This window comes from Elephantulus edwardii, unplaced genomic scaffold, assembly GCF_000299155.1.
Source record: "Elephantulus edwardii isolate Elephantulus edwardi_28Jun2011 unplaced genomic scaffold, EleEdw1.0 scaffold00003, whole genome shotgun sequence".
NCBI classification, from domain to species: Eukaryota; Metazoa; Chordata; class Mammalia; order Macroscelidea; family Macroscelididae; genus Elephantulus; species Elephantulus edwardii.
In genome coordinates, this window is record NW_006399753.1 from 11,168,779 (window position 1) to 11,181,884 (window position 13,106).

The following is a 13,106-nucleotide window of genomic DNA, read 5'->3' on the forward strand; positions in this document are numbered from 1 at the left end:
TTGTCCCATTGCCACAGTGCTTGTCAAAGCCAGTTCTGATTAATCTCCTTTGTCAGTGTGTCCCTTGCCATTCCCTATCACCCCTCCCTGAGAGAGACTTCACCCTGATTCATAAGGAAAAGGGGATGGCGTATTCTCTTAGCTACTTCCTCCTGAAAAGAGACGCTGTGGATTTCAGGGTGAAGGGCTTATCTCACTACTCTAAAGGGCCCCTTTGGCAGTAGGAAACACATAGACTATTATGGAGATTGATTTTGGAATTTAGATGCACTGTTATTAATTGTGCTTGGCCATACATGTTTATATCCTTGAAGATGTATCATGGATGTGTTGCAACCTAGAAGACACAAATGTAACTAAAAAGTTAAAAGTACATGAGTCAAAAATTAACAAGCAATAATATTCGGAGTAGGGGTTCTAGTAGTGGCACAAATCAAGTTACAGAGGGAAGGTGGTTCTTACAATAAAAGGCCTATAGACTAGCACTTTGTCTAAAATAACCACTTTTTAATTGCTTGAAAATGGATTCTAATTTGACACCTAAGCCTGTGATGAGTGGTGAAGATTAGTTGTATGAATGGGAGCCCAGTGCTGTGAAGGAGACAGGAGAAGCCTCCTTTCATGGAGTGAGAGAGCGCATCACCACGCTGACCCCCTTCTGGGCATGTTGAGTTCATGGTTGATGCATCTTCTCTGTGCTCCTGGTGAGAGTGTCTAGTGGTCTTTGTTCAGAATGACTTCATTGTGATTCATAATAGCTCATAGTCTTCTATCTTTTCTTTTTTTATTTTTAGATCATGTACAAAATGAAGAAAACTATGCACAAGTTCTTGATAAGTTTGGGAGCAATTTTTTAAGTCGTGACAACCCAGATCTTGGCACTGCTTTCGTCAAGTTCTCCACACTCACGAAGGAACTGTCCACACTGCTGAAAAACCTGGTAAGCTGCTTCATAGAAGGCTGTTCGCATCACAGCCTGGCGGAGCTGGCCTGAGGTTCTGCCACAAGAAAAATCTCCGCCCCATCCCTTGGTTATGGGGGTTAAAAACAAAGGGGAAAAATACAAGTCAGAAAACTTGGCAGACACCCATCGAAAGAAAACTTTCTTGTGACATTTTTAGAATTTACACATTTTGTGTAGCTGATACCAATTTCTTTAAACTGGGAGGAGCTGGTTAACTTGCATTTTCTCCTACATTCGAACATTATTTTTTGTGTTCTTCAAAAGATAAATTTCAGCAATTTTTGCTTTCTCATTGGCTCAAAGATTTTGATTGAGTCAGACGTGCTTTTGAAACTTTTCATTTCAAATATTGCAGTTCACTTTTGTGATGATGATAGTGAATATTGGTCTGTGGATTTATAAACCACTAATTTCCCCAGAAACTCAACATCCTTTTAGCTCTCAACCCTCCACTACAGCCATGAAAAAGACTTTGAGATTTAGGGAATCCATGATACCAGAAGTGGGAGACTAGAAGTATCCCTGACAGTTTAGGAGCTGAGATGCGGCCCCTTGCAGCCATATGCACAGGGTGCAGCACCTTTTCCACCAGAGAGCGCCGTCTGGGCGTGTGTCTGCCTCACACCACACTCACCCTTAGAAGGTGCTGTTGCTGTTACCATGACAACATTGCTTTATCCTATTGAGTTGTTCTTTCTGTAAATGAAAAATATTTTTCTAACATTGATTTGAATTTCCAAGTGAGTCAATTTTAATCAAGTCTCTCTTCTCTAAAGTCCCAAGAGATAAAGTTATCAGAAGGATGCTTGGTACCATAGAAGATTTGTTTATGTTCAGTTTTGTGATATAAACGTTAATTCTTCCTAGAAGAGAAAGTGTTTCTTCTCTTTGCCCCACTCAGTTCCTCATCCCATGGCACCTTAGTCCAGACAAGCCCAAAACATTGGCATCTTGGGTAAGTTAAGTGACTTGTGTCCTGAGGTAAAAGTCAGGGCCATTGCCATCTAGTTGGCACCAACTCACAGCTGACCTTCCAGGGCTTTCCAAAGTTGGAAGAATTATACGGGAGATAGTTGCCCACTGTCCTCCCAAGTTGCCGCTCATGGGCTGAACCCCAGGGGAGGCACCACCTTTTTTTTACCAACACACTTCCCAGCAGCTGACAGCACCCGAGGGAGAAACCTTGTCATGTTCTCACTATTGCAAACAGCTAGCTTCCAGATGAAATCCAGCCAGTTGAAAAGATGAAAAGCACTTTTCTGCAGTATTCCGAGATGAATTATTTAGCTCATCAGAACATTCTCTCTCTATCACATTAGTTAAATGTGTATGCATAGCTTTCTTCCAGACAATTTCATTTTAATTGGTGGTAAGAATAAATCTTACCTTAAAGGAATAAAAATATGTTTGTTTTCAAAAATGTGAGGAAAGGTTATTTTGAAATTAAGGTTATACAGTCCTCAACCTTTTGCTTTGCTTGACAAAGTCTTGACAATTTCCTTAATCTTATATTACTTAAATGTCTCTCATTCCTCCTGCTGCCAGGGCCACCTGTCTTGTGCTTCTGGCATTACTGGGGCCTGTGGCCAGAAATGGACTCATAGGGTTCATTCACTTTGGTAAAGGGCTGGGCCTGCAAGCAGTTCTTTTTTTTCCTGAAGTAGACATTTTCTCCATGGATATCTTGCTCACTTCATTTCCTGGAGACCAAATGTTTGCCTGAGATCAAGAGTCATCACCTCGGGGTTTCCTGGATGGACTGATTTCTAACATTCCAGCTGTGTCTGATGCCCAGGTTGAAGGTCACTCAGCTCACAGTGTTTGTCTGTGTTTGGCTTCTCTGATAGGCTTCTATGTCTTGGCCCAGACACAGTTATTATTTACTGAATGTTTGGCAGTGCAGAGTGACGGGTGCTTTCTGTGATCTCCTGCCTTTAATCCCCATTGCTATGGTTATTATACCTAAAAGCCCAACGAGGAAACTGAAGCACATTGAGATGCTGTCACTTGTTGGATCACGCCGTTAAGAAGTAGACTTGGAGCTCTGCATTATTTCTCGGAATCCTAGTCTTTTCCACTCTGCCATATCTTTGTCACCTTGAGTATGGCAGTTCCTTTTCTCTCACCAGAAGTGCTGACTTAATTTTCCATCAAACATGCCTGAAGCTGCAGGCCTTCCATGCCTGCTTCCTGTTAAGGAATGAAAAGTCTCAAAGGAATTGCTGGAAAGCCTCATTCATTCAATAAAAAGAAAAGCAAAGCATTTTGGTGTGGCATTCCTAACAAGAGAGCAGGCAGAAGAATCCTTTGTACTGGGGAGTTTGACTTGGGGAGCTCTCTTCTGTGTGAATAAAAAGACAGGGCCAGGAGTTTGTTTAGTGAGACTTGCCTGAAGCTTGCTGGCTGCTTTTATTCTTTACCAGGAAAGGGCTGGTGAAACAGCAGGTGGAGAGCTGAGTTCCCACCGTGAGAGGGGCTTGGAATCTGGTTGCATTCCCTACAGACTTGACTAGTGGATTTCCCTATCCTGACAAAGCTCTGAAACATCTTCTTGGGAACCAGACTCCTGACCATCCAGTGATTCTAAGCTGTTAAAAGCTAGAAGCATTAATTAGTAATTTTGAGAATATGATTAAAAAGACCAAACAACCAACAACTGAAAAAACCCTTGGTCATTAAAAGTTAAAAAAAGAATCTCGATTCAGCCAGAAATTATCAATGTCTATTATGTTCTTGGTGTCATAGTGTGTTTGATGTTGGACTACTAACTAGAAGAGTTGGTGGTTCAAGTCACTGCCACTTTATAGGATGAGGCAGTGTTCTCTCCTGAGTATTTACAGGAGAAATGGCATTTTGGAAATTTGATGGAAGATTGCCATGAAGATGTAATCTTCTAATTAAAATTCTACTTGTAAGGGAGGTTTTTCATAATAGCATTACTTCATTTTGAGGAGAAAGAAAAGGTCGATTTGGGGCCAGGTCTTGCCCCCTTTCACTGTTAACCAGTCCATGTAGGGAGGACAGTTTCTTGGTCAAGTACTCTGTAAGCAGCTGGCATGTCAAGAGTTTCTTTCTGAAGGGTGAACCTGAGCTGACCGACTCAGCCACCTGGACTTTTTAGAGATGTGGAAAGTGTGATCATCATGTGAGATGTCACAGGAAAATATCCAGCACAATGCAGGTGTGGGTTGGCATCCCTTGGGGCTCACTTCTGACTCCTTACTGACGTCTGAGGACTGCACGGAGCGTTACACTTGAGGCTGATAGAGTGCTCTGAGAGCTCCTAGGAAAGGTGGTGGCCTCACCCATTCTGAATTGACTTGCTTTTCTTACCTGGCCCTCCTCCCTTCACTCAGCGATAGGCAATCATTCATGCTACAGTCAGAGGCTGGGATGGGTAGATGGTGGGAGCACTGTGGGTTGTGGTCTCAGTCAGACTTGGAATCTAAGCTTATTAGCTTTACGGGCAAGGTCCAGTGGTGGTTGATTTTATAAAATATAATGCATGGAAATGATGGTATGAAACACAATGTATAGGAACTTTGTGAGCAAGCCAGTATTTTTATATTATTAATTTTAATGAAAATTTACAGAGATTTTGGATTTCCATTCATTCATTGTTGCACTTTTCCTCCTGCCCACCCCTTCCCTCCAGTTTGTTCTTCACTTTGAAAAGTAAAATTCTTTCATTGTTATACAGTCCCTCCCCCCCCAAGTCCACTCCACTATGCAGCTTTCGTTTTGGACTCATGTCATGACAATAATACCTAATCCCAATATTTTTTTTAAAAAAAAAATACCCGTAGGCAAATCACTTAGCTTCTCTGATACAAATTTTGTTATCTGTAAAGAGAGAGATAATAGTATCTGTTCCAAGCCCTGGGGCCCTAGTCTATAGTGAGCTGCATGGCTGACCGAAAGGCCTCCTGTCCAGGCGTGTTGGTATCCAGCAGCTGTACGTCAAGAGTGAGGCGGGCAGCTTCTTCTGAGACGCTTTCCAGCCTTGGAACCCAGTGGAGGGACCGACTTGACTGCACTGAGTGTGCCTTTGTGTTGATTGCTCGCTGGTGATAGGACTTGAATGAAGTTACGGGAATAAATCACTAAGCACATTCAGAGAACCTGACGTATATCCGGGCTTTGCATAAATGCAGACTTTGTTATTTGCATCTTTTCACTGGATCTTTATACTAACTCCAAGCATAAGGGCTAATGTCATCTCCTGTTTTATAGACCCAGTGGACCAAATTCCCCTAAAATAACATGCGCAGTAAATGGTAGGATTTGGCCTTGAACTCGACCACTTACACCATGTGCTGTTCCAGCAGTGCTGACTTTCAAGTGGTCACTGCGCCCCAAAGATCACATGATGAGCTTTTCCTTTCCAGAAGTGAATCTTTGTCGTATTTGAAAATGTGTAGGGAATGTTGCCTCCTAGTGGTAAAAGGCCGGAGAAATTCAGACAGGATCTGTTTCAACGTGGTTTTTGTGATTGGGTTTGTAGCATTGTCTTACGGACTTTGGCTTTAAGAAGGCCTAGGTAAAAACCAGTGACTTGGCAGCTGCTTGTCTCTGTGGCTTTTGCAAGTTCCTGAAGCTCTCTGAACTTTGGTTTCTTCTGTTTTGTTAAATGGGATTAATAATACCTCCCTAAAGTGTTCACGATTCATTCAAGTATCTGTTGAGCTTCTAGGTCTGAGAGGTGGCCCAGTGCAACAAGGGCCTTGACATTTTTGTATTCTGGTTGCATCTGCACTGCGAATCTTAAAAGTAATTCACGTGACTCACCTACCATAGAGCTTCTGGATTGTGGTATATGCTTAAGAGATAGTGGCATTCTTTTTAATTATGAAAAATATTTCTCTGTTGATGTACCAGTCTCCCAGAACTTATCTTCCTCCAGTTAACGATGCCTTCCTAATTAAAGCCAGCTCCAGGCATACCAAACTATTTGTTCCTGGAACATGAAGCTGGTTCATACTTCCAGGCCTTTACACATTCGGTTCCTCCTACTCTGAGGGCTTTTTAGCAGTTAATGTATTCACAATACTTTCTTTACAGTGTAACTGGCTTGTTTGTTTCATTAAAGTGATGGGCAGGATGCTTTTGAATTTTAGTGGTTTCTAAGCAGAAGTTGCTGTTTATTTGAATGACACGGTTCCAAAAGGACATTCAACCTTTCATTTTTTAACCATTGCAAGGAAAGTAGTAAAATCATTTCTTGCTAAACAGCCCTTTTCCTGCACTACTCCAACCATCGATGTCCTCTGTTCCTGGTAAAGAAATTAAGGGCTTAACAGAACTGCATCCATTCAGTGCGCAGCCGCAAAATAGGAACAGGATGGTGGCTTCAAATCAGGTAGATTTCACCAGGCAGAGGAGGCTCATTTAAATGCCGTCTCTCTTCAGGAACTCCCCTGTAGCAACAGGTTTAGAAAATAGACTTCAGACTTCTTTTAAAATGGTTGGAGGTGCCCAGCCAAGATTCTTCCAGCATCTGGTTCCTTGTTTTCCCTAAGCCTCTGAAATCTTGTCAAGCTTGCGTAAGGTCTCATCTAACTGTTAAGGACAGTTATTGTGTCAGAGCTGTTGAAGCAAGCAAGGCAAAGATTTCCCCAGCCGCACCGCATTTCCTGTTTGCTGTTGCTGACTGTAGGGGATTGCGGTTTGAGCAACAGCTAGCTACAGAAAACAGTGCCTGTGGCAATTAGTGTGAAATTGCTGAACGATCTCTCTCAGCTGACAGTGGAAACTGAGACCAATGGAAACTCCCTGCTCACTGATGCCCCTTCTGGCGCCACCCAGAGCTCCTGCCTCTGAATTTGGGTTAAAGACTTCTAATGTTTTTAATTTGTTTTTCCTCTCCTCCAATGAAAATAGATGGTAATGTGTGAGTTGAATCTTGATTTACTACAAAGAAATTATTGCTCTACATCTTCTTTGGAATATGAGAAAGTGTAGAGACATGGGTCCACAGGAGCACATTATAACCGGGTAGCTAGCTCCTGGGTCATCAAAAAACCTCATCTTCTTTAAAGATCGTAATCCGTAATGGAAGGTTTCAGCATTTGATTGCCTGCCATCCCCTCAGGCCCTGGCATGCTTCACTGCTGGTTCACTTGTGGAATATTTCATGGCCCAAGATCTCTCCTTGGGAGGGGTGCAAAAGAGGGTGGGTCATCTATACCTTTACTATTATAAAAGACATAATGTGGTGGGGTTTTTTTTTTGGTTGGGGTTTTTTTTTTTGAGCTTTTATATGAGTTTATTCATTTTACTTTTTTTTTTTACTTTAAAACACTACTATAGTTGAATATTAAAACAAAAACAATAGCCAAGTAGTGAGCATATTATGATTACAGTCCTTCACGTATGCACTTGCTGCATAGTAAATGCAGTGGACTCAGTGGCCCCATTAAGAGGTCTGACACTGATCCCCGCCTCTGGGGTGACGGTCGACTTCCTCACACGCTTCTCCATTGTAATGGCGGTGGCGTTCCTGGTTTGGATCAAAGTCCACCAGTTCTACTTGATCCATTTCATCAGTCTCTTCTACCTCTTTCCTCTCAGGTAGGAGTTTTTCCAGCAGAGAGAGTTTTTCAGGAGAGAGAAAGCCATTCTCGGCAAAGTTAACCCTAAATTCAATGATTAGGCGCCGTTTTTCATATGGTCTATGATAAATTGGCATGCCTTCATTTAACACACATTTAATATCCTCATGCTTGACAATCTGACCTGGATGAGAGGTGATGACTATGGTTCGGTTGTCAAGAGTGGATATTGGCTTTTGGAAGCCACACAATGCTTCAACCAGCTGTATGCTCATACACATAAAAAGGTCTTCTCCTCGTCTTGTAAAAACAGCATGATCCTTTTGATCTAAAACAATGATAATATCTCCAGGCTCTAGTCCTGGCTCTTTGTCTCCTTCACCATGGAATGTTATCTTCTGACCATCATCTTTCATGCCCTTGTCAATGTGAACTTCTAGAATCTTTTTCTCTCGAACTATCTTCCTTCCATTGCAGCTTTTACATCTGTCTTTAGGGCTGATCCGTTCTCCATGGCCCTGGCACTCCATGCACACAGACTGAATTTGCTGAACCATTCCAGGTCCAGTCTGATGAATTCTTATTTGCATTCCAGTACCTCGGCAATTAGGACAGCATTCTACTGCTCCTTTCCTACCTCCTCGGCCTTCACATTTGTCACAAATCACATTTTTCTGCAGAGCCAGTTTTCTTGTTGCTCCTTTATAGAAATCTTCTAATGTTACTGAGAGTTGATGGACAACATTTTTCCCTCTCCTTTCTCTCTGCATTCTTCCACCACCTCCAAAAAACATATCAAAGATGTCCGTGGGTGAGCCCAAACCACCACCTGCTCCACCCTCTCTGATGGCCTGTTCTCCTCCTTTATCATAGAATTCTCTTTTCTTTGCATCAGAAAGCACTTGTAAGCTTGGGAAATCTGTTTAAACTTCTTGCCTTCATTTGGATTCTTATCTCGGTGGTATTTCAAGGCCAGTTTCCTATAAGCTTTTTTCAACTCTTCCTGGGTGGCATTGGGTTTGACCCCCAAAACATCATAGTAAGTGGTTTCCTTCACCATTTTCTATTGCTGTTGAGCTGGCCGAGGCTGGTGTGGGGGGAGCGGGAAGGAGCGTGTCACTGTGCGCACTTCAGGCAGCAGCCGCTCCCCAGCCTCTCACAGAGAGTTGTGGACAGTTCGACATACGTGTTTTTTATAAAATTTTCAGGAAATATAGGAGAGAGAGAGAGAGAGAGAGTGTGAGTGAGTGAGTGTGTGTGTGTGTACTGTCAAAATTGGATCTGACTGGTACAGGAGAATATTGTCCCTCCTTTCCCAGCAGAACATCTGGTGGATTCGAACCGTGCACCTCTGTGATTGCAGTGCAGCTTTTTACCACTAGGCCACCAGAGCTCCCAAAATATAGAAAATATTTTACAAACATAAAAGATCACATAATTCTCATTTGTAACTCTTGAGAATATGGTATATAATTTGAAACAGTTAAATAGACTTACATATACGAAGATAAGGCACTTGGCTGCTAGCGGAAAGGTGCTGTCAAATCCCTCCATGCCGCTGTGGACAGCAGGCCTGGTAATGTGCTTCCAGGTGGTCAGCGTGAAAGCCCTGAGGAGCACGCCTTTCCACACATGGGGTCTCTATGTGATGGAATTGGCTCGACAACAACTAACACACAGATGATGTTGTAGAGTTAATAGTTACCTGAAGGAGAGCGTTTTCTAGGTTCACAAGCTTGTAGCCAGAGTCATGGGATCGGATGTGTTTCAGACTTGAGAGATTCAGAGTTTGGATGAGTCAAGGTCCCTGTACCAGTATGGTGTTCTCAGGCAGCTCCTCAGAAAGTCTGGTTTACTCTGGCTGAACTCTCAGTATGTTTTTTCTTTTCTTTTATTGGTAGTAGGTGAAGTGTGTTTATGTTGATTGTATTTTAAAAGATAAATTCAAGCAATGCAAGAAAGTAGGATAGAATTTTTAGCTCGGTTCATTTGCATGCTGAGAACAAAACTTTTCATCTAAAGTTTGTGCTCATGTGGTTGTTAAGCCCTGCTCCTCTAGAAAAAGACTCACAGAGGAGCACTTGACACCCGGGGAGGCTTTTACGTGGTTCTTTGTGGTTCTTTGCCGGGGGCTGCAACATACCACTGGGGGCATGTGGACATATTTGGGTTTATGATGGCTGTCTTTATGACGAAAAGGACGGTAGCTTTGGGAAGTGGGGCAGAGATGCTCACAACCTTTCAAGATCCAAGACACAGAAGAATTTTCCCCCGGGAATGAGGAACTCTCCGGACTCTTCTGTTTCCAGATATAAAGCAAACCTGTTGCTTTTTGAGCCTATTGCAACTTTGTGTTAATAAAACAAAACCAGTGCATTCCTTTCATTGAGTTGAACTCATAGCAGCAACTCAGTAGAAATGATAATACTGGAAGAATAGGAGGTACTTTTTCCTAAGAGGTTATTTTTTTAAGCATAAATCCCACACTGTGTTCTTTGATGCAAGAATTCTGACTTCAAGACTATAGAGAACGACTTCATAATTATAGCCTGTTCTGACCTGTGCCAACTCTTAGAGATTCACAGGACACGTTGGTGTGTTAAAGGCCTTGGCATATCCATTACTTACTTACTAACCTACAGTGAAGCAACCTGTTAGATTCAGTTCTGTCCCAACTTAATCGACAACAGACGTTTTGTTGCATTAAACAGTAACACCCATAGAAGCCTCTTAGGGAAATGCCAGGTGAGCTGTTCTGCTGTGAAGAAAGCCTGGCGGGGCCATGATTAAGCACTCAAATACTGATGCAAAAGTCTACAACTCAAATCCACCAGCTTCTGCTCAGGAGAAAGATGTGTCCGTCTGCTTCATCAAGGATACAGCGTTCACGGTGCTGGGGGGCTGTTCTCCTGTGTCCTGGGGTCTCTAGCATTCATGTCAACAGCAGTGAGTCTGGTTCATTTTACTCAGATTTTAATCAAAATTCTGGTCCTTTTTAGTTGGTTGTTACTTTACATTTTGCCTTTATTACGTTTATGTTTAAATGACTAAACAGCCTATAGATGTATTCATGAGCTGGTAGAACCTTACTACGTCTTCCAATAAAAGTCATTGGACCTTTTGTGACTGAGATATTTCACTCAGCATGATGTCCCCCAGACTCCCACATGTATAATTTTTTTTTGCAGGTTTTGTTGTTGTATAATGTTTTACAAAGTCCTTATTTTTCAGTGCAGCATACTATTCCATCTATAGTTTTTCTCTCCATTCATTTCTTGATGGGCACTTGGATTGCAAACATTTCTTTACTGTTGTGAATAAAGCTGCAGTAAACATGGATGTACATAGATCTATTCGAGTCATAGCTCTGTCTTCTTTAGGGTATGTTCCTAGTAGTGGGATTGCTAGATCAAATGGTATTTCTGTTTCCAACTTTTTGAGGAAGTGCCAGACCGCCTTCCATAGTGGTTGTCCCATTTTACATTTCCACCAGCAGTGAATAAGAATTCCAGTCTCACCATAACCTTGCCAGCATTTGTTCTTTGCTGCCCTGTTGACCTTTGCTATTGTTGCTGGGGTCAGACGATAACTCATAGTTGTTTTGATTTGCATCTCTTTGATAGCTAGGAATTTTGAACAGTTCTTCATGTCTTTGTTTGCCATCTGAATGTCGTCTTTGGTGAAGTGTCTATTTCTATCCTGTGCCCATTTTATGATTAGGTTCTTTACCTTTTTCTTACTGAGATGCTGGAGTATTTCTCTTATCAGATATGCCATTGCCAAATATATTTTTCTAGTCTGTAAGTTAAAATTAAAACATTATTTATGTTTTTTTTAAAAAAGTATTAAAGGGGGGGAAGTCTTTGACCTTTTAATCTCATTACCCAGTAGTGTTAAGCAATTGGGAGTTGAAAGATTTGGCACAAGTCCTAGGACTTTGAAGTCAGATCCAACCGACTTCAGAGCTCTGCTCCAGTACTTCCAGACCGAGGCTGCTGGAGGCAGGTTCCTTCATTCATTCACTCATTCATTGATTTAAAAAGCAGGATTATCAGGCAAGGCTTCCCAGAAGGCAGTTCTTGAACTGATCCATACTAATAGCTAGATATTTATGAAACTTACCTTTCTCAGGCTAGCCAGGACTATTTTCCTTAGTAGAGGTGTTGGTAGGTCACCATAAGCAGTGGGATTGATACAGCTGCTATTTAGAGAGTAAGGTAGAAGTCTGTACTCCAGTAATTAGAAAGAAAGGTCTGTGTCCTGGGTTCAGCCCACATTTACCAGTGCTTGCTTTGTCCTAGACTCTGTCCTAGGCCTGATTGTCACTCCTCATTTAAGAGCTCCTTCTACTGTTATATTAATAGTGTGCACTATAAATTCCTTGACTTTTATAGGAAAGGACAGGAATAGGAGTTAGCCCAGATGTAAATAACTTATGCTTTTGTTATGTTAAGTGCCATCAAGTTGTAGACGACTCATAGCAACCCTGTGAATGAAAGTCATGAACACAAAACTTTCATCTTTTCTCTAAGTTCATAGTTTCCAGAGGCAAGCTTTTTTGGAATTGGATGCCACCCTGCTTCCTAGCCTGTTTTGTTCGGGAGCTCCTCAAAAACCAAGCCTAAGGGCCTCAGGTCCCTGGGCCCAAATGCCTTTTTAAACACAGGCCAAATCCAGTCAGCTCACACCCAGTTAGGAGCAACAGCCACTAACAAGTCTCAACCCAAACCAGAAAACACACCTTTGCAGAATCTACCCATTCTGCTCATCTTCCCAGACTGGAGGCCAAAAAATGCCTTTTTTAAAGAAAACTTCTTTTTAAAGCGTCTGCTTATAGTTGCCCACAAGTTGAGGAAGTGGCTGCTGTTTGAGTTTCCTGGCAACAGTGGGCATCCCAGGTCTCATGTCGAAGGGAGTTCATTTCTCCAAGGGCTGGACTGGAAGTGTAAGCAGCCCACAAATGTGAAATGTCATGGTCACCCTGTGGGTAAGTTTGAATTACAGTGTCTTCAGTGAGGATCAGGTGAAAGGAGGCGTTAAACATGAAGGTGTGTACTGAGCAGGTGGGTGGGTGGCTCATGTCTCGTTTCCCATCCATTAATGAAGACAGTGCATAGTTAACGTCGTGTGCGAATACTAGATTTTTTAAAATTGTGTTAAGAAGTTGCTTCGAAAGTAAATGGTTGTTAAATAACATATACCATAATGTGTAGTAAAGATGCTCAGTGAAGGCAAAGAAAATGTGATTTGCTAAAACATGCAGTGCAGCTTTCTTCCAGTTTAAACATAGCAGATCACAAATGATACGCATGGAAATGAAATGAAAGATCTGAAAGTTGTTGGTGAACTAAATGATAACCACTTGAAAGAGCAATAAAGAAGGCCTTGGGGTCAGACTGTCTCAAGTAACCAGGGCCCAGCTATACAGGCCTTTTGACTGGAAAGCCTCAGCTGCTCTCCTTTCGTATAATTATCCTCCAGTGAAATCAGATGCTGTACATAATGCAAAGGAAGATAATGCTTTCCTTTTCTTCTCAGTGTAGGACATGATGTTTAGTCAAAAACACCATTTACTTAAATTGAATTAGATA

The 13,106-nt window shown here is 42.0% G+C and overlaps 1 protein-coding gene and 1 pseudogene across 1 annotated transcript in view; one reads left to right on the plus strand and one right to left on the minus strand.

Moving 5' to 3' along the window:
- The window catches only part of ASAP1 (ArfGAP with SH3 domain, ankyrin repeat and PH domain 1), a 270,638-nt gene that overhangs the window by 152,496 nt on the left and 105,036 nt on the right, over positions 1–13,106 (plus strand). Inside the window, exon 3 of the mRNA XM_006879286.1 lies at positions 795–940. Coding sequence (XP_006879348.1) covers positions 795–940 — 146 coding nt within the window. The remainder of the gene's footprint in view (positions 1–794; positions 941–13,106) is intronic.
- Positions 7,380–8,575, minus strand: LOC102845197 (annotated as a pseudogene).